Below are 27,342 nucleotides of genomic sequence, written 5' to 3'. Positions count from 1 at the left end.
AACAACTTTCTCGCTTTTACAAAGACATTTTCTTGGCTTTTGCCCCAAACCTATCCGCCCCCGTTTCGTAGTAAGACATGCAATGGTTCTAGCAGGGTACTGAGACCCGGTAAGAAGTTACCAAAGTAGTTCAAGAGTCACAGAAATGACCGCAGCTCCGTTACGTTCTGTGGCCTCGGTGCGTTCTCGATTGCCTCCGTCTTCACGTTGGTGGGCCTGAGGCCATCTGCCGCAATCCTCCTTCCCAGCAATTCCACTTCAGGCGCCAGGAAAACGCACTTCGAGCATTTTAACCTGAGCCCCACGCGATTGAGTCGACTATGAACCTCCTCCAGGTTCTGCAGATGCTCTGTTGTGTTCCGACCTGTGACCGAGATGCCGTCTTGGAAGACCACGGTGTGCGGGACCGACTTCAGTAAACTTTCCATGTTTCTCTGGAATATCGCCGCTGCTGATCGGATTCCAAACGGGCATCTGTTATAAACAAAAAGACCTTTGTGCGTGTTGATGCCAGTGAGGGCCTTTGATGATTCCTCCAGTTCCTGCGTCATGTAGGCTAAAGTCAGATCCAGTTTCATGAACATCTTTCCTCCCGCCAGTGTTGCAAAGAGGTCATCGGCTTTTGGTAGTGGGTATTGGTCCTGCAGGAGAAACGATTGATAGTTACTTTGTAATCGCCACAGATTCTGACGGTGCCGTCTCCCTTGAGGACTGGGACAATAGGACTGGCCCACTCGCTGAACTCAATCGATGAAATGATGCCCTCTCGTTGCAGCCGGTCTAGCTTGATCTCTACCCTTTCTCTCATCATGTACGGTACTGCTCTCGCCTTGTGATGGATGGGTCGCGCCCCGGGTGTTCGGTGGATCAGCACTTTTGCTCCTTGGAATTTCCCAATGCCTGGTTCGAACAGCGAAGGGAATTTGTTTAAGACTTGGACACATGAACTGTCGTCAGCGGGTGATAGCGCTCAGACATCGTCCCAGTTCCAGCGTATCTTTCCCAGCCAGCTCCTGCTGAGCAACGTGGGACCATTGCCCGGTGCCATCCAGAGTGGTAGTTTGTTCACCGCTTTACGGTAGCATAGCCGATTACAGAATCAGTTCTTTATTGTAAGTCTCGTGCGAACTTGAGTTAAGACTGGCCTTGAGGCCTTGTTGCACCACAACCTTTCGAAAATCTTTTTGCCCATGATGGACTGGCTTGCGCCCGTGTCCAGCTCCATTGACACCGGGAATCCATTTAGTTCAACATTCAGCATTATCGGGGAACAATTCGTGGTGAATTCGTGGAGCTGCGGTTGTGTAGCTGTAGGTATGTGTGACCTGCCCTATACATTACGATTCGAAAACAACATCACTTTGTTCACAGTACTTGTAACAGCACTTGTGTGCTGAGAGATTTGCTTAGTATTGTCACTGGTGGCAATGAACGCCTGGGCTATCGCTACGGCCTTACTCAGGGTTGGGGTCTCTACAGTCAAAAGTTTGCGAAGTATGGTTTCGTGGCCAATGCCAAGTACGAAAAAGTCTCTGAGCATGTGCTCCAAGTCTCCTTCAAATTCACAATGTCCTGCAAGGTGTCTCAGCTTGGCGACATAACTCTCCACTTCCTGGCCTTCAGACCTGTTGTAGGTGTAGAACCGGTACCTCACCATCAGAAAGCTTTCCTTTGGGTTCAAATGCTATCGGACCAGTGTGCACAAATCGTTGTATGATTTCTCCATGGGTTTTGCTGGAGTGAGCAGATTCTTCATGAGGCCATACATCGATGCCCCACAGATGGTGAAGAGGATCGCTCTGCGTTTGGCAGCGCTCTCTTCCCCATCTGGCTCGTTGGCCAGGAAGTATTGGTCGAGTCGCTCCACAAAAGTTTCCCAATCATCTCCCTCCAAAAATTTCTCCAGGATGCCCATTGTTCTCTGCATCTTTAGGTTCGCTATCTGTGTCTCGTCGCCAGTTGTAGTCTATGGAGAAAGAGTCAGACTGAACACTGTGAGCTCAAAGTAAAGTGTGACCTTAGTCTTTTATTGCAGGTCTCTAGAGTGCCTCTCCAACCTGTGAAGCTTCCTTATATACCTGTGCTCCGAAGGGATTATGGGATCCCTTGGGACTCTAGGGAATGAGCCCTCTGGTGGCTGCACAGAGTAAATGGAAGTATACATATGTAACACACACCATCTGGGAGGATGCTCGACGTACGGGTATCTCTGCAGGGTCTGAAGACGAAAGTCGCAGCCTGGTTGCTGACGCACACCAGCATCTGACTGCCCTCTCTAAGCGGGAGACTCAGAACCTCAGCAGAGACCCAGTGCTTCCTGTTGTTCCAGAAGAAGTCGAGGAGCTTTTTTTATCTTGGTGACAAACGCAGGGGGAGGGGTCAAAATGACCAACCAGTACCACAGCATAGCGGCCACCAGCTGGTTTATGACTAGCTCTCGACCCCTGTAGGACAGCACTTGGAGCAGTCCTGTCCAGCGCCCTAGACGAGCACTGAATTTAGCCTCCAGCTCCTGCCAGTTTGCCGGCCAGGCTTCCTCGTCTGGGCTAAGGTAGACTCCCAGATAGAGGAGATGGGTCGTGCTCCAGGCAAAAGTGCTGAACTCCTCCGGCAGGGAGTCCACCCGCCACTGACCCACCAGGAGTCCGGAACATTTCTCCCAGTTGATCCTGGTGGAGGATGTGGCCGAGTAAATCTCCTGGCACTCACGGATCCTCCGCAGGTCAACGGGATCCTCTACCGCGAGGAGCACGTCATCGATGTAAGCCGAGAGGACAACCTCCACGCCCGGCCCTTACAGAGCCAGTCCCAACAACCTCTTCCGTAAGAGGCGCAGGAAAGGCTCCACGCAGATGGCATATAACCGGCCGGACATGGGGCATCCCTGGCACACCCCTCTCCCAAAGCGAAAGGGCGCCGTCAAAGTCCCGTTACACTTAATCAGACACACAGCGTACAGAAGTCGGATCCGGGCAATGAAATGCATCCCGAACCTGAAAGCGCGCAGAGTTCCGAACAGATATTCATGATTCACCCTGTCGAACGCCTTCTCCTGATCCAGGGAACGAAAGGCAACCGACAGACCAGCCTTCTAGGAATGGTGGACCAGGTCCCGGAGCAGATGGATGCTGTCGTGGATTGTCCGGTCCAGGACCGTGTAGGACTGGTGGGGGTGGATCATGTGGTCCAACACGGCGCCAAGGCGAGCAGACATCACCCTGCCGAAGATTTTGTAGTCCGTGCTGAGGAGGGAGACTGGATTACAGTTCTTAAATAGGCGGAGATCGCCCTTCTTAGGCAGCAGGACGATGACTGCCCTGCGCCAAGAAAGGGGCATCTCCCCCGGTTGCCAGACTTTCCCCCCAGGGCCCGCGCATAGTCGCCCCCCAGGACGTCCCAGAACGCCCTGTGGAACTCCACGGTCAGCCCGTCCAGCACCGGGGCTTTTCCTCGAGAGCCGGTCAGCTCCGCCACGCTTAGTGGAGCATCCAGATTTTCGGCGCCCCCTGGGGCTGACCTTCGACAGATCCTCCAACAAAACTCTACATGCTTCCTCGCTGGACGGATCTCGAGAGAACAGAGCCCTGTAGTAGTCTCGGGCCCTGTTACTGATGCCCTCCGGATCTGAGACCAGAGATCCGTCGTCGGCCAGCAGCGTCAAGAGCTGCTTACGGACCCCCTGTCTATTTTCCAGCGAGTGGAAGAAGGGGGAGTCGCAGTCCAGCTCCCGCAGGAACCGGATGCGTGACCTCACGAACGCGCCTTGGGACCCGACAAGCTGCAGGTCCTTCAGTGCGCCCTTCGCTTTGTACACCGTCTGCAAGGTCGGATCCTCGATGACTTGAACAACAGGGACTCCAGATCGAGCACCTCTTTCTCCAGGCGCTCCACCCTGGCCTCCCACCTCTTGGTCGGCACCTTCGTGTACTCTTGACAGAAGAAATGTCGTGAGCCTTGCCCACGTCCAACCATAGCCTCAAGGAGGGGACAATCCCGTTTCCTTCTCCAGTCGGACCAGAGTCCTGGAACCGCTCATCCTCCAGCAGCAGGTTGTTAAAACATCAGTACGCGGACCCCGTCCTCGTGCGGAGCGAAGCGAGCTCCGCCCACACCAGGCGGTGATCCGAGCACGGCGCCGGCCACATGGAAACCACCGGAACGCAGGAGACGTACGCCCGAGACACGTAAAGGCGGTCGATTCTGGACCATCCTCTTCCAGGCCTCACCCAAGTAAAGGCGCTGGAGTCGGGATGGAGATTCCGCCAGACTTCCACCAAGTCGACGGACCCGACCAGGTCCCTCAACTTCTCCATCGCCATCGTGCTCTGCGGGGCACCGGAGCAGTCCGTCGCCTTGAGGGTGTTGTGTATCTGTAAAGCGTGCACTCCCATGTTCTGCCATCAGGGAGCTCATCCCCAGAAATCCCAAGGGATCCCAGCATCCCTTGGGAGCACTGTATATAAGCCGGTCCCAAAGGCCAGTTCCTCACTCTGGAGTGTCTTATTGAAGACTGAGGTCATTGTTACTTTAACCTCCTTGTGTGCAGCCTCAGCTGTGTTAGGAACACAATAACTGGCGACGAGTATACGAATCCAACGCAAAGATGCAGCAAACTGTGGGCATCCTGGAGAAGTTCTCGGAGGGCGAGGACTGGGAAGCCGAAATCGAATGGCTAGACCAGTACTTTGTAGCCAATGAGCTGGATGGAGAAGGAAGCGCTGCAAAAAGGAAAGCAGTCCTCCTCACGGTCTGCGGGGCACCGACCTACAGCCTCATGAAGAATCTTCTGGCTCCGGTGAAACCCACAGATAAGTCGTATATGGAGCTGTGTACACTGGTTCGGGAGCATCTTAACCCAAGGGAGAGCGTGTTGATGGCGAGGTATCAGTTCTACACGTGCCAACGATCTGAAGGTCAGGAAGTGGAGAGCTACATCGCCGAGCTAAAGCGACTTGCAGGACAATGTGAGTTTGATGGCAAATGTTCAGAGACTTTTTTGTACTGGGCATTGGCCACGAGACCATCCTATGAAAACTTTTGACTGCAGAGACACCGACCCTCAGTAAGGCCATTGCGATAGCACAGGCGTTTATGTCCATCAGTGATAACACCAAACAAATCTCTCAGCACACAAGTGCGAGCAATGTTCATAAATTAACTGGAACTGTGTTTGCGAGCAGAAATGTACAGGGTAGAAACCACGAGATTGCAACTGCCAGCAGGCCTCAGATGACCCAGATGACTCAGAGTCCCCAACAAAGGATGAATGCAAGGCAATTCACACCTTGTTGGCGTTGTGGAGGCTTCCATTCAGCCTATTCATGCCGCTTCAAAGGGTATGTTTGCAAGAGCTGTGGAACAATGGGACACCTCCAACGAGCTTGCAAACGAGCTGCAAGCTCTGCAAAACCTGCTAACCACCACGTGGCAGAGGAAGATCGGTCCATGGTGGATCAAAGCAATTTCGAGCCTCAGAGAGAGGAGGCAGATGCTGAAGTACACGGGGTGCACACATTTTTGATGAAATGTCCACCTATAATGCTAAATGTAAAATTGAATGGCTTACCCATAGCCATGGAACTGGACACTGGCGCTAGCCAATCCATCATGAGTGAAAAGATGTTTGAGAGGCTATGGTGCAACAAGGCATTCAAACCAGCCCTGAGCCCCATCCACATGAAACTGAGAATGTTTACCAAAGAGCTTATCACTGTCCTGGGCAGTGCCATGGTCAAGGTCACCTCCAAGGGCACGGTGCACGAACTGCCACTCTGGATTGTCACGGGCGATGGCCCCACACTGCTTGGAAGGAGCTGGGCAAAATCTGCTGGAACTGGGATGACATTCGAGTGCTATCACCTGTCGATGAGGCCTCATGTACCCAGGTTCTCAACAAATTTCCTTCCTTTTTTGAGCCAGGCATTGGAAACTCTTCCGGGGCGAAGGTGAGGATCCACTTGGTCCCAATGGCATGACCCATTCAGCACAAGGCGCGAGCGGTACCTCACATGATGAGGGAGAGAGTGGAAATCGAGCTAGACAGGCTGCATCGCAAGGGCATTATCTCCCCACTGGAATTCAGCGAGTGGGCCAGCCTGATTGTTCCAGTACTCAAAAGTGATGGCACGGTCAGGATTTGCGGCGATTATAAAGTAACTATTAATTGTTTCTCGCACCAGGACCAATACCCTTTACCTAAGGCAGACGACCTATTTGTGACGCTGGCAGGAGGCAAGACGTTCACCAAGCTCGACCTGACTTCGGCCTACATGACGCAGAAGCTGGAGGAGTCTTCGAAGGTCCTCACCTGCATCAATACGCACAAGGGACTGTTCATCTACAACAGATGCCCGTTTGGAATTCGGTCGGCTGCAGCAATCTTCCAGAGAAACATGGAGAGCCTACTCAAGTTGGTACCACACACGGTGGTCTTTCAGGACGACATATTGGTCACGGGTCGGGACACCGCCGAGCACCTACAGTTGTCCAGGGCCTTGGTGAGGCCACACCTGGTATATTGTGTACAGTTTTGGTCTCCTAACTTGAGGAAGGACATTCTTGCTATTGAGGGAGTGCAGCGAAGGTTCACCAGACTGATTCCCGGGATAGCGGGACTGACATATCAAGAAAGACTGGATCAACTGGGCTTGTATTCACTGGAGTTCAGAAGAATGAGAGGGGATCACATAGAAACGTTTAAAATTCTGACGGATTTAGACAGGTTAGATGCAGGAAGAATGTTCCCAATGTTGGGGAAGTCCAGAACCAGGGATCACAGTCTAAGGATAAGGGGTAAGCCATTTAGGACCGAGATGAGGAGAAACTTCTTTACCCAGGGAGTGGTGAACCTGTGGAATTCTCTACCACAGAAAGTTGTTGAGGCCAATTCACTAAATATATTCAAAAATGAGTTAGATGTAGTCCTTACTACTAGGGGGATCAAGGGGTATGGCGAGAAAGCAGGAATGGGGTACTGAAGTTGCATGTTCAGCCATGAACTCATTGAATGGCGGTGCAGGCTCGAATGGCCAAATGGCCTACTCCTGCACATATTTTCTATGTTTGTATGTTTCTATATAAACCTGGAGGAGGTCCTCCAGCGACTGGATCACGTAGGGCTGCAGCTGAAGAGGTCGAAATGCGTCTTCATGGCAACAGAAGTGGAGTTTTTGGGGAGAAAGATCGCGGCGGACGGCATTCAGCCCACAGACGCCAAGACAGAGGCTATCAGGAACACGCCCAGGCCACAGAACGTCACAGAGCTGCGGTCGTTCCTGGGACTCCTCAACTATTTTAGTAACTTTCTACCGGGGTTAAGCAGCCTTTTAGAGGCCCTACATGTGTTATTGCACAAAGGTGAGAACTGGGCATGGGGAAAAAAAACAAGAAATTGCTTTTGAGAAAGCCAGAAACATTTTATGCTCCAACAAGCTGTTTGTATTGTATAACCCGTGTAAAAGACTTGTGCTAGCATGTGACGCATTGTCCTATGGAGACAGGTGTGTATGACAACAAGTTAACGTTGCGGGGAAGTTGAAACCTGTTGCCTATGCTTCCAGGAGCTTGTCTAAGGCCGAGAGGGCCTACAGCATGATTGAGAAAGAGACATTAGCGTGTGTGTTTGGGGTAAAGAAAATGTATCAGTACCTGTTTGGCCTCAAATTTGAGCTGGAAACCGATCACAAGCCCCTCACAACCTGTTCGCTGAAAACAAGGGGATAAATACAAATGCCTCAGCCCGCATACAAAGGTGGGCACTCGTGCTATCAGTGTATAACTATACCATCCACCACAGGCCAGGCACCGAGAACTGTCCGGACGCTCTCAGTCAGCTACCATTGCCCACCACGGGGGTTGGAAATAGCGCAGCCTGCAAACTTGTTGATGGCGGCGCTGCCCGCAGACTTGTTGATGGTCATGGAAGCATTTGAAAATGATAAATCACCTGTCACGGTCCACCAGATTAGGACTTGGACCAGCCAAGGTCCTCTGCTGTCCCGAGTAAAAAAAGTGCGTACTGCATGGGAGCTGGGCCAGCATCCCCGTTGAAATGCAAGAGCCAATCAACCTGATCAATGGCGAGAAAGCAGGAATGGGATACTGAAGTTGCATGTTCAGCCATGAACTCATTGAATGGCGGTGCAGGTCGAAGGGCCAAATGGCCTACTCCTGCACCTATTTTCTATGTTTCTATGTTTCTCACCCATTCCAGCAGCGAAAGGACGAGCTGTCCACTCAGGTAGACAACCAGTTGTGGGGTAACTGCATAGTGCTACCCAAAAAGGTCAGGGAGACGTTCATCTCGGATCTCCACAGCACACACCCAGGTATAGTAATGATGAAAGCGATAGCCAGATCCCACAGTATCGACTCTGACTTAGAGTCCTGTGCATAGCAATGCAGCGTATGTGCTCAGTTGAGCAACATGCTCAGAGAGGCACCACGAAGTTTGTGGTCCTGGCCCTCCAGACCATGGTCGAGGATCCATGTCGACTATGCGGGCCCGTTTCTCGGTAAAATGTTCCTGGTGGTGGTGGATGCTTTTTCAAAATGGATTGAACGTGAAATAATGTCGGGAAGCACCGCCACCGCCACCACTGAAAGCCTGAGATGGAGAGTGAAACAGTTAATTCAGAGACCATGGTCCAGAACTTAAAGAAGGGCAACTTTGAAGGTATGAGGCGTGAATTGGCTAGACTAGATTGGCGAATGATACTTAAGGGGTTGACAGTGGATGGGCAATGGCAGACATTTAGAGACCGCATGGATGAACTACAACAATTGTGCATCCCTGTCTGGTGTAAAAATAAAAAAGGGAAGGTGGCTCAACTGTGAATATCAAGGGAAATTAGGGATAGTATTAAAGCCAAGGAAGTGACATACAAATTGACCAGAAATAGTAGCGAACCCAGGGACTGGGAGAAATTTAGAACTCAGCAGAGGAGAACAAAGGGTTTGATAAGGGCAGGGAAAATAGAGTACGAGAGGAAGTTTGCAGGGAACATTAAGACGGACTGCAAAAGCTTCGATAGATATGTAAAGAGGAAAAGGTTAGTAAAGACAAACGTAGGTCACCTGCAGTCAGAATCAGGGGAAGTCATAACGGGGAACAAAGAAATGGCAGACCAATTGAACAAGTACTTTGGTTCGGTATTCACTAAGGAGGACACAAACAACCTTCCGGATATAAAAGTGGTCAGAGGGTCTATTAAGGAGGAGGAACTGAGGGAAATCCTTATTAGCCGGGAAATTGTGTTGGGGAAATTGATGGGATTGAAGGCCGATAAATCCCCAGGGCCTGATGGACTGCATCCCAGAGTACTTAAGGAGGTGGCCTTGGAAATAGTGGATGCATTGACAATCATTTTCCAACATTCCATTGACTCTGGATCAGTTCCTATCGAGTGGAGGGTAGTCAATGTAACCCCACTTTTTAAAAAAAGAGGGAGAGAGAAAACAGAGAATTATAGACCGGTCAGCCTGACATCGGTAGTGGGTAAAAAGATGGAATCAATTATTAAGGATGTCATAGCAGCGCATTTGGAAAATGGTGACATGATAGATCCAAGTCAGCATGGATTTGTGAAGGGGAAATCATGCTTGAAAAATCTTCTGGAATTTTTTGAGGATGTTTCCAGTGGAGTGGACAAGGGAGAACCAGTTGATGTGGTGTATTTGGACTTTCAGAAGGCTTTCGACAAAGTCCCACACAAGAGATTAATGTGCAAAGTTAAAGCACATGGGATTGCGGGTAGTGTGCTGACGTGGATTGAGAACTGGTTGGCAGACAGGAAGCAAAGAGTAGGAGTAAATGGGTACTTTTCAGAATGGCAAGCAGTAACTCGTGGGGTACCACAAGGTTCTGTGCTGGGGCCCCAGCTGTTTACACTGTACATTAATGATTTAGACGAGGGGATTAAATGTAGTATCTCCAAATTTGCAGATGACACTAAGTTGGGTGACAGTGTGAGCTGCGAGGAGGATGCTATGAGGTTGCCGAGTGACTTGGATAGATTAGGTGAGTGGGCAAATGCATGGCAGATGAAGTATAATATGGATAAATGTGAGGTTATCCACTTTGGTGGTAAAAACAGAGAGACAGACTATTATCTGAATGGTGACAGATTAGGAAAAGGAGAGGTGCAACGAGACCTGGGTGTCATGGTACATCAGTCATTGAAGGTTGGCATGCAGGTACAGCAGGCAGTTAAGAAAGCAAATGGCATGTTGGCCTTCATAGCGAGGGGATTTGAGTACAGGGGCAGGGACGTGTTACTACAGTTGTACAGGGCCTTGGTGAGGCCACACCTGGAGTATTGTACACAGTTTTGGTCTCCTAACGTGAGGCAGGACAATCTTGCTATTGAGGGAGTGCAGCGAAGGTTCACCAGACTGATTCCCGGGATAGTGGGACTGACATATCAAGAAAGACTGGATCAACTGGGCTTGTATTCACTGGAGTTCAGAAGAATGAGAGGGGATCTCATAGAAACGTTTAAAATTCTGACGGGTTTAGACAGGTTAGATGCAGGAAGAATGTTCCCAATGTTGGGGAAGTCCAGAATCAGGGGTCACAGTCTAAGGATAAGGGGTAAGCCATTTAGGACCAAGATGAGGAGAAACTTCTTCACCCAGAGAGTGGTGAACCTGTGGAATTCTCTACCACAGGAAGTTGTTGAGGCCAATTCACTAAATATATTCAAAAAGGAGTTAGATGTAGTCCTTACTACTAGGGGGATCAATGGGTATGGCGATAAAGCATGAATGGGGTACTGAAGTTGCATATTCAGCCATGAACTCATTGAATGGTGGTGCAGGCTCGAAGGGCCGAATGGCCTACTCCTGCACCTATTTTCTATGTCTCTATGTTTCTGAGGGCCATGTTTGCCACCCATGGCCTGTCTGACATACTGGTCAGTGACAACGGGCCATGTTTTACCAGTGCCGAATTTAAAGAATTCATGACCCGCAATGGGATCAAACATGTCACCTCGACCCCGTTTAAAACAGCCTCCGATGGGCAGGCAGAGCGGGCAGTACAAACCATCAAACAGAGCCTTAAACGAGTCACAGAAGGCTCACTCCAAACCCACCTGTCCCGAGTACTGCTCAGCTACCGCACGAGACCCCACTCGCTCACAGAGGTGCCCCTGACTGAGCTACTCATGAAAAGGACACTTAAAACCAGACTCTCGCTGGTTCACCCCAACCTGCATGATCAGGTAGAGAGCAGGCGGCAGCAACAAAATGTAAATGATGGTCGCGTCACTGTGTCACAGGAAATTGATCTGAATGACCCTGTGTATGTGCTAAACTATGGACATGGTCCCAAGTGGATCTCGGGCACGGTGATAGCTAAAGAAGGTAATAGGGCGTTTGTCGTCAAACTCAACAATGGACAAATTTGCAGAAAGCACCTGGGCCAAACGAGGCTGCGGTTCACAGACAGACCTGAACAACCCATAGCAGACACCACCTTTTTCGAGCCCACAACACACATCCAAAGGATCAACGACACCACGCCGGACCAGGAAATCAAACTCATCACGCCCAACAGCCCAGCAAGGCCAGGCTCACCCAGCAGCCCTGCAGGGCCAACAACAAGCCAGCCCAGCGAGTGCACAGTCAACACACAAGAACAGACATTTGTACCGAGGCAGTCCACCAGGGAAAGAAAGGCTCCCTACCGCCTCACCTTGCAAATAGTTTTCATTTTGACTTTTCCGGGGGAGTGATGTTGTGTATCTGTAAAGCATGCACTCCCATGTTCCACTATCAGGGAGCTCATCCCCTGAAGTCCCAAGAAATCCCAGCATCCCTTGGGAGCACTGTATATAAGCCAGCCCCTAAGGCCTGTTCCTCACTCTGGAGTGTCTTCTTAAAGACTGAGGTCACTGTTACTTTAACCTCCCTGTTGCAACCTCATCTGTGTTAGGAACACAATAGAGCATACTGTTAAAATCCACTCCCCCCCCCCCCGCCGAGCACAATGCAGTCGCTGATATCGATGGAGCCTAAAAGAGTGGACACTTCTTCAAAGAGGCGCACTTGCTGCGGACCGAGCTGGAGGGCGTACACATTCACTAAATGGAGCGGCATATCCCTCAGGTGAACAGTGACATGGAGCAAGCTGCTTAATCAAGACTCTGCCTTTGACACGAGTGTCCTCAACTCCATCCCTCAGCATGCTACCTGCCACCATCTCAGCAAAACTCCAGACCTGAACGAGGTAGAAAAGGCCATCCATCAGCTCAAGAACAACTTGTGGAAATGTATTTTTATCTAAGCTGTACCACACTGTATTTTTGTGCCCTTTTAATATAAAACAAAATGGAGTCCTGGTCCTTCCAGAAATTTCTGCAACAAGCAGTCAGTTTGCATAAACAGCTAAACCTGGTTTGAAATGGTTGATAGCCACCAGACAGCTAGGAGGCAAGTCCTGCTGAGACAAGTACCCCCCCATGGTGCTCTCCTATTTTCTATACAACACCAGTTCCAGTCCACCCCACCCTTTTCGAAGTACTCAAACCACCAGCCATTATCTCTTGTAGAGACCTCATCCATTTGATGCAAAAAGATAACTGACCAGGAAACTGGACCATCCTGACACAATGCAAGGCAGGTAATAGCTCATTACCACACTCTCATCGAGTAATGGCCGGCTGGCCAACTAATAACCCTGACAAAAGGAAATATCTGGAAACCATGTCAGGACAAGGATGTAGTAATTAACTCTTTATCTGTATTCACTGACTGCGAGACAGGGCCAATACACAGGGAGAGGCCATAACTTGGGTTTTACTGTATAAATATCTTGTGAAATTATACCATTTCGGGGGGTCTCCACGTAGCCTTTGACTGGGTGAGAGCTTTCCCCTTGCTGCAAGTAAATTAAAGAAACTTCTGCCGGAGCTGAAGGTGTCTGAGTCGTTTATCGGGAGTCAAGATTTCGACAAACAAGGCATCAGGAATAAATAGAATTTCTGCTGAGGCACTAAAATATGGTGGAGAAGCACTATTGGCACAAATGCATGACCTGATCTCTCTTATTTGGAAGGAGGAGAGCGTGCCTGGAGATGCCGTAATCGTGACCATCTTTAAAAAAGGGGACAGGTCCGATTATGGCAACTACAAGGAATCTCCTTGTTGTTGGCCACTGGGAAAGTCATCACAAGAATCCTCCTCAACCGTCTTCTCCCTGTGGCTGAAGAGCTCCTCCCAGAGTCACAATGCGGATTCCGTCCACTAAGGGGTACAACGGACATGATCTTCATCGCGCGACAACTACAAGAGAAATGCAGGGAACAGCACCAACCCTTGTATGTGGCCTTTTTTGACCTCACAAAGGCCTTTGACACTGTCAACTGTGAGGGACTATGGAGCGTCCTCCTCCGTTTGGGCTGTCCCCAAAAGTTTGTCACCTTCCTCCGCCTGCTCCACGATGACATGCAGGCCATGATCCTGACCAACGGATCCACCACAGATCCAATCCACTTCTGGACCGGGGTCAAGCAAGGCTGCATCATCGTGCCAACCCTCTTCTCCATCTTCCTCGCTGCAATGCCCCATTTCAATCTCAACAAGCTCCCTGCTGGAGTGGAACTAAACTGTAGAACCAATGGTAACCTGTTCAACCTTCGTCGCCTCCAGGCTAGATCCAAGGTCATCCCATCCTCTGTCATTGAACTACAGTACGCGGACGACACTTGTGTCTGCGCACATTCAGAGGCTAAACTCCAAGCCATCGTCAACACCTTCACTGAGACATACGAAAGCATGGGCCTTACACTAAACATCCGTAAGACAAAGGTCCTCCACCAACCTGACCCCGCCAAACAGCACTGACCCCCGGTCATCAAAATCCATGGCGGGGCCTTGGACAATGTGGACCATTTTTAAGACCTCAGGAGCCTACTATCAACAAGGCGGACATCGACGACGAGGTCCAAAACCGCCTCCAGTGTGCCAGCGCAGCCTTCGATCGCCTGAGGAAGAGAGTGTTTGAAGACCAGGACCTCAAATCTGGCACCAAGCTTATGGTCTACAGGGCAGTAGTGATACCCGCCCTCCTGTATGGCTCAGCGACGTGGACCTTATATAGTAGACACCTCAAAGCGCTGGAGAAATACCACCAGCGCAGCCTCCACAAGATCCTGCAAATCCACTGGGAGGATAGATGCACCAACGTCAGTGTTCTTGTTCAGGCCAACATCCCCAGCATTGAAGCACTGACCATACTCAAACAGCTCCGTTGGATGGACCACATCGTCTGCATGCCCTGCACAAGACTCCCAAAGGTAGCGCTCTACTCGGAACTCCTACATGGCAAGTGAGCCCTAGGTGGGCAGAGGAAATGTTTCAAGGACATCCTCAAAGCCTCCTTGATAAAGTTAAACATCCCCACCGGCACCTGGGAATCCCTGGCCCAAGACCGCCCTAAGTGGAGGAAGAGCATCCGGGAGGGTGCTGAGCACTTCGAGTCTTGTTGACGAGAGCATGCAGAAACCAAGCGCAGACAGCAGAAGGAGCGTGCGGCAAACCAGACTCCCCACCCACCCTTTCCTTCAACGACTGTGTGTCCCACCTGTGACAGAGACTGTAATTCCCTTATTGGACTGTTCAGTCACCTGAGAACTCACTTTTGGAGTGGAAGCAAGTCTTCCTCGATTTTAAGGGACTGCCTATGATGATAATGATGGAGCAAGTGGCCTGGCACAGGCTCCTTCACCCTCAAGATTTCTGGCTTAAAATGTGGGGCCAGCAAGATAGCCACCCCACAAGAAGTGGTGGTGAGATGGTTCATGCAGACATCTCCTTGCCATTCCAGGAGCCATGATGCCTCATCTCCTGGAACAATATGTGTTTCTTGCAGGAAGCACACTGCATTTTGCTCCTCCTTTAGGAGTGAAAAAATGATTAAATCTGCGGTGTGCCTCTGCTGCCGTTGATGTTGAGGCTGGCTATGGTTATCTTCATGACAAGAGCAGATTTCAACCTCTACTTAACCCTCCTGTGTGGAGGGTTTGGAGTCGTGTGATGACCTCCACTCCCACAGCAGCTGAGTGAGGAATGTTCTGAGCCAGAGCAGCTCCTGACCGTCATTTTGGCTCGCGGCCATGTCCGCAGCCATGATTTTGACAGTGGCCTGGACGGACCTGATGAGCAGCGCTGACTCGGACCATTTGTTTACTGCCAGCTGGGCTTTACTGAGGCGACCCTGACATTCCGCCATAAATTCCTCGCTGGCGATGGACTCTAAATCCGCTCCCGCGCCTACCACCGAGTCCCCGTCCTCCTCCGGGAGGTCGCCAGCAGCAGCCAGTCCGTCGACCACACAGTGTTGCAGCGAACGGCTCAGCCGCACCATCCGGCCCTACCTCTGTCACGATGCCACCCCCAGGATCGACGGCAGAGGAGTCCACCCTGGGTTCCTCCTGGGGTGCTGGGTCAGGTGGCGGCAGTGGACGGGAGACCCCCTCCACCCCAGGCACCGGGTGTGTGGAGAAACCGGGCCAAAAAACACCTCCACTTCCTCCAACACACCCGGCATCAATGTCAGAAATGGAGATTGGGGTTCCTCACCCTCCCTGCCACCACCCTTCGACCCAGCGGGCAGGTATTCTTGTGAAACTTTTTTCACCAGGTTGAGTAGATCCTGGGGGATGTCAATGTTTGACTGAGTGAGCTCGGACTCAGCCTTATCGGTCTCGCCCGCCTCAGGACGCTCGACTCAGCGACGATGTTTCCATTTGCCGGCTTCGCGGCCCCCGCAATGGCCATGATCTCTTCCCCATCCCCAGGAGGCACAGGCTGGACAGCCATGGCTGTCTCACCTTACCGAGGGACAGACGGCTCCCGCCGACGGCGCGTGATGGGACCGGTGGTGGGGGACGCGGGACCCGCATCAGGAATCAGCTCCTCCTGCACGGAGGGAGCTCAGTCCTCCTCCGCTTCCCCGGAGTGGTGTCTCCTTTTTTGTCCAGAGGCAGGGAGACCCCCATGTCTGCCTCCGCCTCCGCTCCCTCCTTCTCTTTTCTTTTGCCCTGCCTGAGTCTGACCGTGGGTAGTAAACTGCGCTGGAGCGGGTAAAGCCGACTGCACCAGGTATTCTCAGCAGTCTCCCAACCAAAGATTCACCAGGTCACGGTATGGAGGGAGTGAATGTTTAAGGTGGTGGATGGGGTGCCAATCAAGCAGGCTGCTTTGTCCTGGATGGTGTTGAGCTTCTTGAGTGTAGTTTAATTACATTCATTAGTTAGATAAGTAAATGTCCTGTGACGTTACTAATTCTGAGTCACAGCTGAGGATGGAAGTGGGAAGGATGCAGATCTCCACTGTAAGGATCTGTAAATAAATTTACAATGGATGTATATAGAGAAAACAGGAACATAGGAACAGGAGTAGATCATTAAGCCCCTCGAGCTTGTTCATCCATTCAGTGAGATCATGGTTGATCTGCAACCTAACTCCATATTCCCACCTTTGCCTCATATCCCTCAATAATTTGGTTAACAAAAATCTATCAATCTCAGATTTAAAATTAACAATTTACCCAACATCAATTGTTGTTTGTGTATAGAAGTGCTTCCTAACTTCACTGCTGAAAGGCCTGGCTCTAAGTTTTTGACTATGTCCTCTTAGTCCTAGATTCCCCAACCAGCAGAAATAGTTTCTCTCTATCGACACAATGGCCTGGAAATCCCGGCCTCCTCGGGTCCGTACGAAGTTTCTACGGACCCGGGAAGGCATCGGAAAAGCCTGTTTTCAGCGCACAATGCGCATGCGCTGAAAACCGGCTTTTCCGAGCTTGACAGAAACAACACAAATCAGGAGTGAGGACGTTTGCATGGGCAAGATTGCAGTATTTACCCATATCTTGCCCAACAAATGTCCTCAAAATTCTTATACCTGATAAAAGCAGGCGCATAGCCTACTTACACAGGTGTCAGAGTTTAAAAACGTACAAAAATACAATTAAATTTAATTTAAAAAAGACATATTATTTTTTTTAATAATGTTACATTTATTTTTAACCATAATTAAAAAAACTTTAAAAAAATTCGGAACCTTTATTAACTTTAATTTCAATTATGTGAGGTGTGATTTTTATTTTTTATTAATGGTGTTTAGTATGTTTGTTTTTTTTCTCATTAATAGCATTGAGAACTCGTAGATACAGAGTTCTCATTGCTATTAATGGGAAAGCTGTGGAATACTGTATCTGATTGGCTGAGCAGTCACACGTGACTGCACCTTCTGCGTGGGAACCTGAAGGATGGAAGTGCACTTCGCAGCGTGAGAAGAGAAGGCCTCCCCAACGGAAGCCCACGCTCCTCCCGGGCCACCAGGCACTTGCGTAGAAATGTTTCAGGTCGGAGGCAATTGCCCGCGGGAAACCTCCGACCGCAATTTCAGCCCCATTCTGTTCCCCATAAAATCTTGAAAGCTTCAATCAAATCACTCCTTAAGCTAAATTGCTGGGAATACAACCCTAGTTTGTGTAGTTTATCCTCACAACATAATCTTTGAAGTCACAGTTTCATTTAAGTAAATCTACGCTGCACTCCCTCCAAGGCTAATATACCCTTCCTAAGGTGTGGTACACAGAACTGCTCGCAATACTCTAGGGGCCGGATTTTCAGCTTTCGAGTTTCTCTGGCGAAAACGGTACCGATATGTGAAAATTACCATTTTCGATGCGCTACCGTTTTTAGGCTGAACTTTTGGATTTTATGTCTGGGGGCATTGCACAAGGATTTGCGGGGCAAAAATGCAAGTTTTGCCAAATTTAGTCCAGGGCCGGAAGCGCTGCGAGAGAGGCCTTGGGAGGGGGGGGGAATCAAAAAGAAATTCAAAAAAAACATTCAAAATACATTTACAAGACACTTATCTATTGAATCGCTGAAAAAAAATTACAAAATAAAAACTTTAACTTACCTTTTTTGCAGGTTTTCATACTTACCGCTGCTGGCAGTGCTGCACCCGGTATTTTGGGCATGGCGTAGGGGTCGGGAGAGAGCCTAAAGTCCCACGCAAACGTAATCCACATCGTTGCACGTCAGCACACCTCTCCCCGGTGGTACGTCCCATTGCCACCGCAAACAACGAGCCCAGGATCCCGCCCGGGCTTTCTGACAGGGTTTTCAGCACGGAGGGTCAAATCCCAGCGAAAACCTGGTCGCAAACTTCTCAAAAATCCAGCCCCAGGCGTGGTCTAACGAGGGCTTTGTATAGCTGTAGCATGACTTCTAACCTCTCGTCTTCTAGTCCTATCGATATAAAGGCCAGCATTCCATTCGCCTTTTTGATTGTTTCTGTACCTGCTCATGACATTTTAATGTTATATGTACATCGACCCCCCCCAAGCCTCTTTGAACCTCCACTGCTTCTAGTTTTTCACCATTCAAAAAGTACACAGATCTATTCTTTTTAGGTCCAATGTGGATGACCTCACAGTTGCCGATAATGAAATCCATTTGCCACAGTTTTGCCCATTCACTTAATCTATTTATATCTCTTTGTAATTTTACACTTCCATCTACACAGCTTACAATTCCGCCTTTCGTTGTGTCATCAGCAAACTTGGATATGTGGCTCTCAATCCCGTCGTCTGAATTGTTAATAGATACAGCTACTTGTGGGATGCCAGGTTCGTCAGGCATGACCTACCCTTTACAAATTCTTCTGTTTTCTCTCTGTGAGCTGAAATTTTCAAGGTGTCAGTCACCCTATCCTTAATTATAGACTCTATTAATTTCCCAACAACAGATGTTAGGCTAACTGGTCTAAAATACCCTGTTTTCCCTCTCTCACCTTTCTTAAATAGCAGAGTGGCGTGCACAATTTTCCAACTGATGGCCCCAAATTTCCTTCGGTTTTCCACTGGACTCCCACCATAGGTCTGGCAGAGTTCAATGGAAAATGAGAGAGGAGGCAGTTGGGAGCAGAATGGCGAGGTAGAGCAGAGGGAAGGGGCAAGGAGAGGAGGAAGAGGGGGGACCCACACCAGGAGAAGGGGTGGAGAGAGGGAACAACAGAAAAAGAAAGAAAGACTTGCATTCATATAGCGCCTTCACGACTACCAGACCTCTCAAAGTGCTTTATAGCCAATGAACTACTTTTGGAGTGTAGTCACTTGTAATGTAAGAAATGTGGCAGCCAATTTGTGCACAGCAAGCTCCCACAAATAGCAATGTGATAATGACTAGATAATCTATTTTGTTATGTTGAATGAGGGATTAATATTGGCCAGGACACTGGGGACAACACCCTTGCTCTTCTTCAAAATAGTGCCATGGGATCTTTTACATCTACCTAAGAGGGCAGATGGGGCCTCGGTTTAACATCTCATCCAAAAGATCGAGGGCAATGAAGGGGTGCATGACGCTCGTTAAGGACCTGATTCTTCATAGTGCAGGTGGAGGGGGAACAGGAGAGAAGGTGGGGGCGGATGGAGAGGAAGTACAACTGTGCCTGGGAAAGGTTGGGTGGATGGGCCAGGTTTTCTCTCAGTGGAAACAATGGCCCCAAATTGGTTTTACTTGGCAATGGGGATCAAACTTCAGTTCAGGGAGTGGAAAGATTTTCTGAGTGAAGAAAAGGGAAAGGCCAAGTTTGTCCTCATTGGTGCTTGAATACAGAGCTTCTCTTGGGTGGGGTGGGGGCGGGCGACAAGATCATCTTAATCCTCAGTGGGGATAGGGTGGAAGACCAATTTCATCTTCACTAGGGTCGTAGGACCTCCGTGGTTCCAGTTAGGCACCAGCGAAGGCTGACTTTAGCCCTGATTAGGAGGTGGCGATTTGGTTAAATTTCCGCTGAGAGAAGTGGGGCATTAGTAGCAGAACTCAGTGGGAGGGGCTTGGGTGAGCTGGCACATTTCTGTTCAATCAGGTGATTTTCAGGGATTTTTTTGAGTGGGAAGGGTGTTGTCAGACTTATGATTTGTAATTAGGGAGTGATGGAGGTGCCCTGATTTCAGATTGGGCAGAGGAGGCAGTGGTTGGTGACTGGGTTTCACCTTAGTAGGGCGGTGAGATTCTTTTTGAAGTTCTGCTTCTTTGCAGGGCACACAACCCTTTCAGAAGTGTTTGGCAAATCTGTTTGTTTGCTAAACACTGGATGAAATTACATTTTAAGCATCGTAAGGCAGCAATACATTGGAAAAACATATTATGATGAAAATGATGTTAAACTTTTTTTGTAAGGATCCTCATTAAAACTTACCATTCTCCATGAGAAGAGAAAGCTCAGAGAAGGTGGAATCAGTTTTTTCTATAATTCTGAAGGGTTTTGATAGAGTGATTTGGGAAAGGGCATTTTGCCTGGCTGGGGAGTCAGTGTTGAGGGATCATCAATTTAAAATTGTAAAGAAGCAAGCAAGGACAGAAGTTAGAAGACATTTTTACATGCAGAAGGTGGTTGGAGCATGAAATGTGTTGCCATAGGAAGCTGTTGGTGCAGAGACCATTGCATCTATTAAAGGAAAGCTAGATGCATAGGGTGGAAGATGCCTGTGCCTGAGTTCTTTTATCGTGGGGTGGCCGTTGCACATAATTGGAAGCAGAGCTAAGGAGAGAGAGCAAGACAACATCATTAGTTTTTGATTGCTCCAGCAAAGAGCTGGTACAAACACCAGAATGAGGCTGAATGAACTCATTCTGTGCTATAAACTTCGATGGTTCTCTTCGTGTCAAATTTCTATTGCATATTCAGCAGGATTTCTTTTCACTGTGATGCTAAAAATGAATCTTTAATTAAAATCCAATAAAATGAAACATTAATTGGAATCTTTTTCACCGTTCACTAATTTTAGTTTCATTCGGTGTGAAAATAAGAGTTAGGAAAGGCTGAACTCACACTCTGATCATCATCTTCACTCTTCATATGTTCCGCTATCAATCTGACTCCATCAATTGCCTCTTGCATGCTGGAATTGATCTTTGTTAACTCCATTTTCCTTAACTCTTGATAGTCAAACGTATCCCCTAAACTCCAGCCACATCTTTTTGCCGACTCTTCATTCACATAGCTCGTTTGAACATCAGTTTTATCTGCTTTGCCATCTGTACAAGCCGACAACTGCTTCTTTCTGCTTCTGTCCTTCATACTTTGATTTTCTGGGCGTTTCATGAATAAGAGGGCAGGCAGCTTTATGAGAAACAAGTGCTTCACCCATTCGGGCATGGTGTGGGTGCTGGGCGACCGGTGGTGAATGTTTAACACACAGACGCTGGTAACTATTGAAAAGGTCACCAGGACCATGGTAAACATTAGGTACTTGCCTATTAGCGGCACATCCAGTGAGGTTGGCGGAACAATTTTTGAGATGAGCAGTAGAAAGACAGTTAATGCCAGCAGAACCGAAATGCACAGTGTTATTTTTTCGCCACAATCGGAGGGCAAGTAGAACACCAGAATTGCAAGAGAAGTGATCAGCACACAGGGGATGATCAGGTTAATGGTATAAAATAACGGTTTCCTCTTGATGATAAAATCGTATGTGATATCAACGTATTTTGGGTCTGTTGGAATCTCATTCCTTCTCCCTGGAAGAGACACAATATCCCATTCCCCACTGGGTGTGAAGTCATCCCTGCTTGCAACATCGCTGCTTAAAACTAAATCCATTTCAGTGCGATCGTACGTCCACGATCGAAATTTCAAGGTACAGTTTTGCTGGTCGAAAGGAAAATGTTTCACTTCTATTCTGCAGGCGCTCTTGTAGATGGCAGGAGGCAGCCAGAACACATCTCCTGTGTTGTATACGATTGCATTCGTATAGAGAGACACTTCATAGGTTCCATCAGCACTGAAAATGGAAAAAAAAATCATTTAGGACTAGTTTCTCAAAGTAATTTGGAAGGGGCAATCAATTCCTGACTTCATGTGGCTGCAACTTTCCATTGGTATTTCGCCTGCAAGTGGCACTCCAGGGGTCACCCATTGAGAACAATGTAATGTTACGGGACAACTCGACTCTTCCTACCCTGAACTCCCCCCTTCACGTACTTAAAAGCTTTTGAATTAACCAACATCAAAAGGTAGTTTTAACCCTTTTGATTCAGCCCTAGATCTTGGAGCCTTCCCCACCCCTTCATTGTAGCGTCCAACTGTTTCTTAAATGATTTCAGGGTTTTCGCCTATCTAGAAATTTATTTCACAGGCTGATCACTTTGTCTGAGGAGGAATTTCCTGACATCTTCCTTATAAGTAACCTTCTCTAGTTTGTAGTTGTGTCCTCTTGTTCTACTCCTGCTGAAGAGAGAATTAAAGAGTTAAACACGTTTTATGTTAGTAAAAGCAAAAACACAATCTGCTTATGTGGCAAAATTATCAGGTACAACTGCAGAACAATAGTGTAAATTCCTGTTATTCAGAACAAAGGTCTTACGTCTAGGAAGTAAGTTTCTGTTATTGGCAGGAGGCAGGATGCAGGATGCATCTGTTCATACCCAAGGACGATACTGGAACAATTAGCAAAGTTAAAATTAACAAGCTGTAACAAAGCGAAAAATTGTCACGCGGTAGAAAGACTGACCAATGATAATGTAAACGATGACTTTGCAAAGAAGTCTGTATAAAGGAGCAACTCCTAAAGTGTTCGACGAGAACAGTTGGGAAGGCACCCAGTTAAGGAACTGGTGTAAACCGTGTCTCCCTTGATCAAGCAATTAAACAATTATTTTCTTCACAACAGACCTGTGTTGAGTGTCTTTGTCATATTCCACATCACCTGCACTGCCTTCAATTTAAAGTATTATTCCTGATTAACTTCAACAATCTTGTATGTCTCTATAGGATCATTTCTCAGATGCCTACTTTCCAGACTGAAAAGCACAAGTTTCTCCAGTCTTTTCTCATAAGTCAGACCACTAACACCGAAGATTAGCCTCTTTGCTCCTTTCTGCACTGCCTTCAAAACTTGAATTGTTTGGCAAGGAACATGAGATCCCAAACAGCACCGAAGTGGTTTGATTGCCAATAAGATTTCCCACCCCCTGGAGTCAACTGTCAGGAAAAGAAGACAATAGTTCCCCAATTTCCTTCCTCCCCGCCACCCCGCCACCAGCACCCCCACCAAGGCAATGATATAAGTATATACCCCACTCCATCCCCCAAATAATCGAGGCAATGAGATAGACAGGAATAGCTCCTCACAATCCCTGCGCACTGGGAAGTTATTTGGGATGTGGAGAGGTGAAGACTATTGCCTCCCCTTCATATTCCGCCTCCCTTTGTCAGCTGGCAGTATTCCACATATGACATAAAAGAATATTGAGTACCACAGGCCACATATTGGGCCCAAGTTTCCACATGATTTGCGCCTGATTTTTAGGAGCAACTGGTGGAGAACGGACTATCTTAGAAATCGCAATTCTCCACATTTTTTTTTCTGCAGTTCTAGTCAGTTAGAACAGTTTCACTTTGGAACAGAATTTTTTCTTCAAAAGGGGGCGTGTCTGGCCACTGACGCCTGATTTCAAAGTTTCCACAGTGAAAACGTACTCCAAACTAACTTAGAATGGAGCAAGTGAAGATTTTTGTAGAACTGAAAAAAACCTTGTCTACACATTAAAAAATCAGGCGCAGGTTACAAATTAGGCGTCTGGAACGAGGTGGGGGGGGGGGAAGGGAAATCATTAAATTCTACAATAAATCCTTATTTATACTTCTACAAATATTATACAAATAAATCCAACCTGAATAAACATTTATAAGCAAAGAAAAGATTAAATAAACCATCTTTCTACCTGTGTGAAAGTGCTTCAGGCAGGTTCAGTCAGCTCAGCGGTGTGGCGTCGTTCCCGCGAACGGGAGGCAGGGAGGAGGCAGCCGTTCCCGACGGCGGGCGGGGGGGTGGGGGGGAGTGAGGGAGTGAGGGCCCGACCGACCGACCGCAGCACGGGGGGGAGGCAGCCGTTCCCGACGGGGGGGGAAGGAGGCAGTGAGAAGGCTGCAGGAAGCCTCAGAGGTTGAGCAGCCATTCCCGACGGCAGGGGGGGAGGAGGCCGTCGGGAAACGGCTGCCTCAACTTCTGAGGCTTCCTGCAGCCTTCTCACTGCTGCAAGAAGCCTCAGTGTTGATCATAGAAGGGCAATGTGGTTTTATTAAAAAATGTTCAAAAATTAAACAGCTACAAAGAACTACAAAAATGGCCGAGTGCCAATGTTTCCTTCACACTGCGCGTGCGCAAACGCTTCATCGCGCACGCGCAGGGTTGCCGGCATGAAAAAAACTAATTTAAATGGTACCCGCAACCCTCCCACTTACAAAATTGGCGCGAGTGGTAGGCTCCGCCCCCCTGGGCGCCGTGCCAAGCTGCTATGGAGCTGCAGGGCGCTCCAGAATCGGGCGTTTTTTTCAGGCGCCATTTTTGGCGCGAAAAACGGGCGCCCAGCTCGGAGGGGCCCCCGTTTTGTAGTGTGTGGAAACTTAGGGCCATTGAAATTATTTAAATGCCTAAATTGTGTACATTAGCTATTGTTCACGTCAGCACATTACAGTACAGCTTTATCGATACAGAAATTAAATCAATAAAATGGCTCGACAGTGCGAGTAAATAAGGGTTAAAAATTTGTGCAATATCTGCAAAAGAAAAAAGTACTAAAATAAAAATAGAAAAGCTACCAGTACACAGCAGATCAATCAGCATCTAAAAAGTGATAAGACTGGTTAACAGAAGAGCACCAGATTTCAGAATAATCCCTGATAGTTCAGGCAAGAACTTTTAGAGTCCCAGCATCCACAGTTATTATTTTAGGATGAATAAAGGATGATTCATCCATACACTCATCCAAACAGGTCATAAGGCAACAAGTTGAATACATAATTATCTGGAAATACAAAAGTTCCATCAAAATAAAAAGAGCAATATGATGAATGAATCAAAGTCACAAATGACATCATTTGTGTCTGTGACATAAGCAAACTCTCCCTCCTCATCCTTCTTGACGTCTGCAGCCTTTGACATGGTTGACCACTCCATCCTCCTCCAACGCCTCTCCACTGTCGTCCAGCTGGGTGGGACTGCAATCGCCTGGTTCTATTCTTGTCTATCTAATCGTAGCCAGAAAATCACCTGCAACGGCTTATCTTCCCGCTCCGGCATCGTTGCCTCTGGTGCCCCCAAGGATCTATCCCTGGCCCTCTCCTATTTCTCATCTACATATTGTCCCTTGGCGACATCATCCAAAAACATAGCATCAGTTTCCACATGTACGCTGATGACACCCAGCTCTACCTCACTGTCACTTTTCTTGACCCCTCCATGGTCTCTAGACTGCCTGTCCGACATTTAGTTCGAGATGAGCAGAAATTTTCTCCAATTAATTATTGGGAAGACCGAAGCCATTGTTTTCAGTCCCCAACACAAACTTCGTTGCCTAGCCACTGATTCCATCCCTCTCTAACATCTGTCTGAGGCTGAGCCACACTGTTCGCAATCTTGGTGTCATATTTGACCCTGAAATGAGCTTCCGACCCCCACATATTCCATGGCATAACTAATTCCACCTCAGTAACATCTCCCTTGCCAGTTCATCCAAACCAGTTCATGAAATCCTTATCCATGCCTTTGTTATCTCTAGTCTTGACTATTCAAACACACTCCTGGCTGGCCTCCCACATTCTACCCTATGTAAACTTGAGGTCATCCAAAACTCGGCTGCCCGTGTCCTAACTCGCACCAAGTCCCATTCGCCCATCACCCCTGTGCTCGCTGACCTACATTGGCTCCAGGTTAAGAACATAAGAACATAAGAACATAAGAAATAGGAGCAGGAGTAGGCCATTAGGCCCCTCGAGCCTGCTCTGCCAATTAATAAAATCATGGCTGATCTGATCATGGACTCAGTTCCACTTCCCTGCCCTTGACCAGCACCTTGATTTCAAAATTCTCCTCCTTATTTTCAAATTCCACCACGGCCTCGCACCTCTCTAACACTGTAATCTCCTCCAGCCCCACAACACCCCTCCCAAGATGTCGGTGCTCCTCTAAATCTGCCTTCTTGAGCATCCCTGATTATAATCGCTCAACCATTGGTGGCCGTGCCTGCTGTTGCCTAAGCTCTGGAATTCCCCGGCTAAACCTCTGCACCTCTCTACCTCACTCTCCTCCTTTAAATCGCTACTTAAAATGTACCTCTTTGCCCAAGCTTTTGGTCACCTGATCTAATTTCTTCTTATGTGGCTCGGTGTCAAATCTTTTGTCTTATAATACTCCTGTAAAGCACCTTGGCACGTTTTACTATGTTAAAGGCGCTATATAAATACAAGTTATTGTTGTTGTTGAATGACTTACTTGTTATATAATACTATGTCAGGGAGCCAAAGATGCTGAGAAAATATTCTGAGTCTATCAATTCCTTCATATTTTCGTGGGTCCCACCTCAGCCGATAGTCATTCCATTCCTATTTGAAGAAGATCAATCGTAGACCATGGATTATCAAAAGGTAATTTCTACATTTTTGTTAATACTATTACAGCAGTAAATTAGCTAGGAGTTCAATAAGAGAGTTGTAGAGATGGTCTTACTCAAAGGCAGGTGAGAAAGCAGTTCCTACAACATTGAAGGATTGGAACCTATTGTTGCATTCACACTGCATGTATTACCCTCATCATTAGATTTTAACCAAAGACATTTAATTGAAGATTTATGGTCAACTAAAAAGCTTTGATATCAAACTGCACTCAGCAAGCAAACTAGAGGTATGATTCCTCTCCTTCAAGAGCCAGGTTCTTCATATTTTGTCACGTGTACATTATGTTATCTCTATCGTACATCTGACAAACCTACTATGAACTTGGGGAATCTTTCAATGAATGCTAAACAATTATCTTGCGCATGAAACAATTCTTGTTCGTCTTGTTCCTTATTTCTTCATTGCTCTGAAGCTTTCATCTGCAAGTAAGCCTGCCACAAAATCTTATTCTGTTTGGTTTTATGTTGGTAAATAATTAACTAGAATCAAATTACCTTCATTAATAAATGTGGAGCAACAAGTCAATACAGCTTTTTCCCTATTGTCCCTATCATCTGTTTTACAATTTATCCAAGTCTAAGTCAACTTAAGTCAATCTGCTTCCCAATTTAAAGATCGATCCTTGAGAAGTATTTATTTTAATGATGGTTGAAAGATGAAATGAGGCAGTTATCTGCACTAAAAGCCATGTCATCTGTACATGAACTCTATAGTTTCACTTCATAGTTATCTCTTTTTTGAAAAGGGAAGGTTGAGGGGTAACCTAATAAAGGTCTTTAAAATGATGAAAGGTTTTGATAGAGTGAATACAGAGCGAATGTTTCCTCTTGTGGGGAAGAGCATAACTAGAGGCCATCG

The 27,342-nt window shown here is 47.9% G+C and overlaps 1 protein-coding gene across 1 annotated transcript in view; it reads right to left on the bottom strand.

Moving 5' to 3' along the window:
- Positions 1 to 27,342, bottom strand: part of LOC139262392 (neuronal acetylcholine receptor subunit beta-4-like) — a 117,907-nt gene that overhangs the window by 17,564 nt on the left and 73,001 nt on the right. The window contains exons 4-5 of the mRNA XM_070877616.1: positions 26,303 to 26,412; positions 20,860 to 21,811 (exon numbers count right to left, since the gene is read on the bottom strand). Coding sequence (XP_070733717.1) covers positions 20,860 to 21,811; positions 26,303 to 26,412 — 1,062 coding nt within the window. The remainder of the gene's footprint in view (positions 1 to 20,859; positions 21,812 to 26,302; positions 26,413 to 27,342) is intronic.

The sequence above is a fragment of the Pristiophorus japonicus genome, chromosome 1, assembly GCF_044704955.1.
Source record: "Pristiophorus japonicus isolate sPriJap1 chromosome 1, sPriJap1.hap1, whole genome shotgun sequence".
Lineage (NCBI taxonomy): Eukaryota > Metazoa > Chordata > Chondrichthyes > Pristiophoridae > Pristiophorus > Pristiophorus japonicus.
The sequence above is the reverse complement of the archived record's forward strand: the minus strand, read 5'-3'. Positions and strand labels throughout refer to the sequence as shown.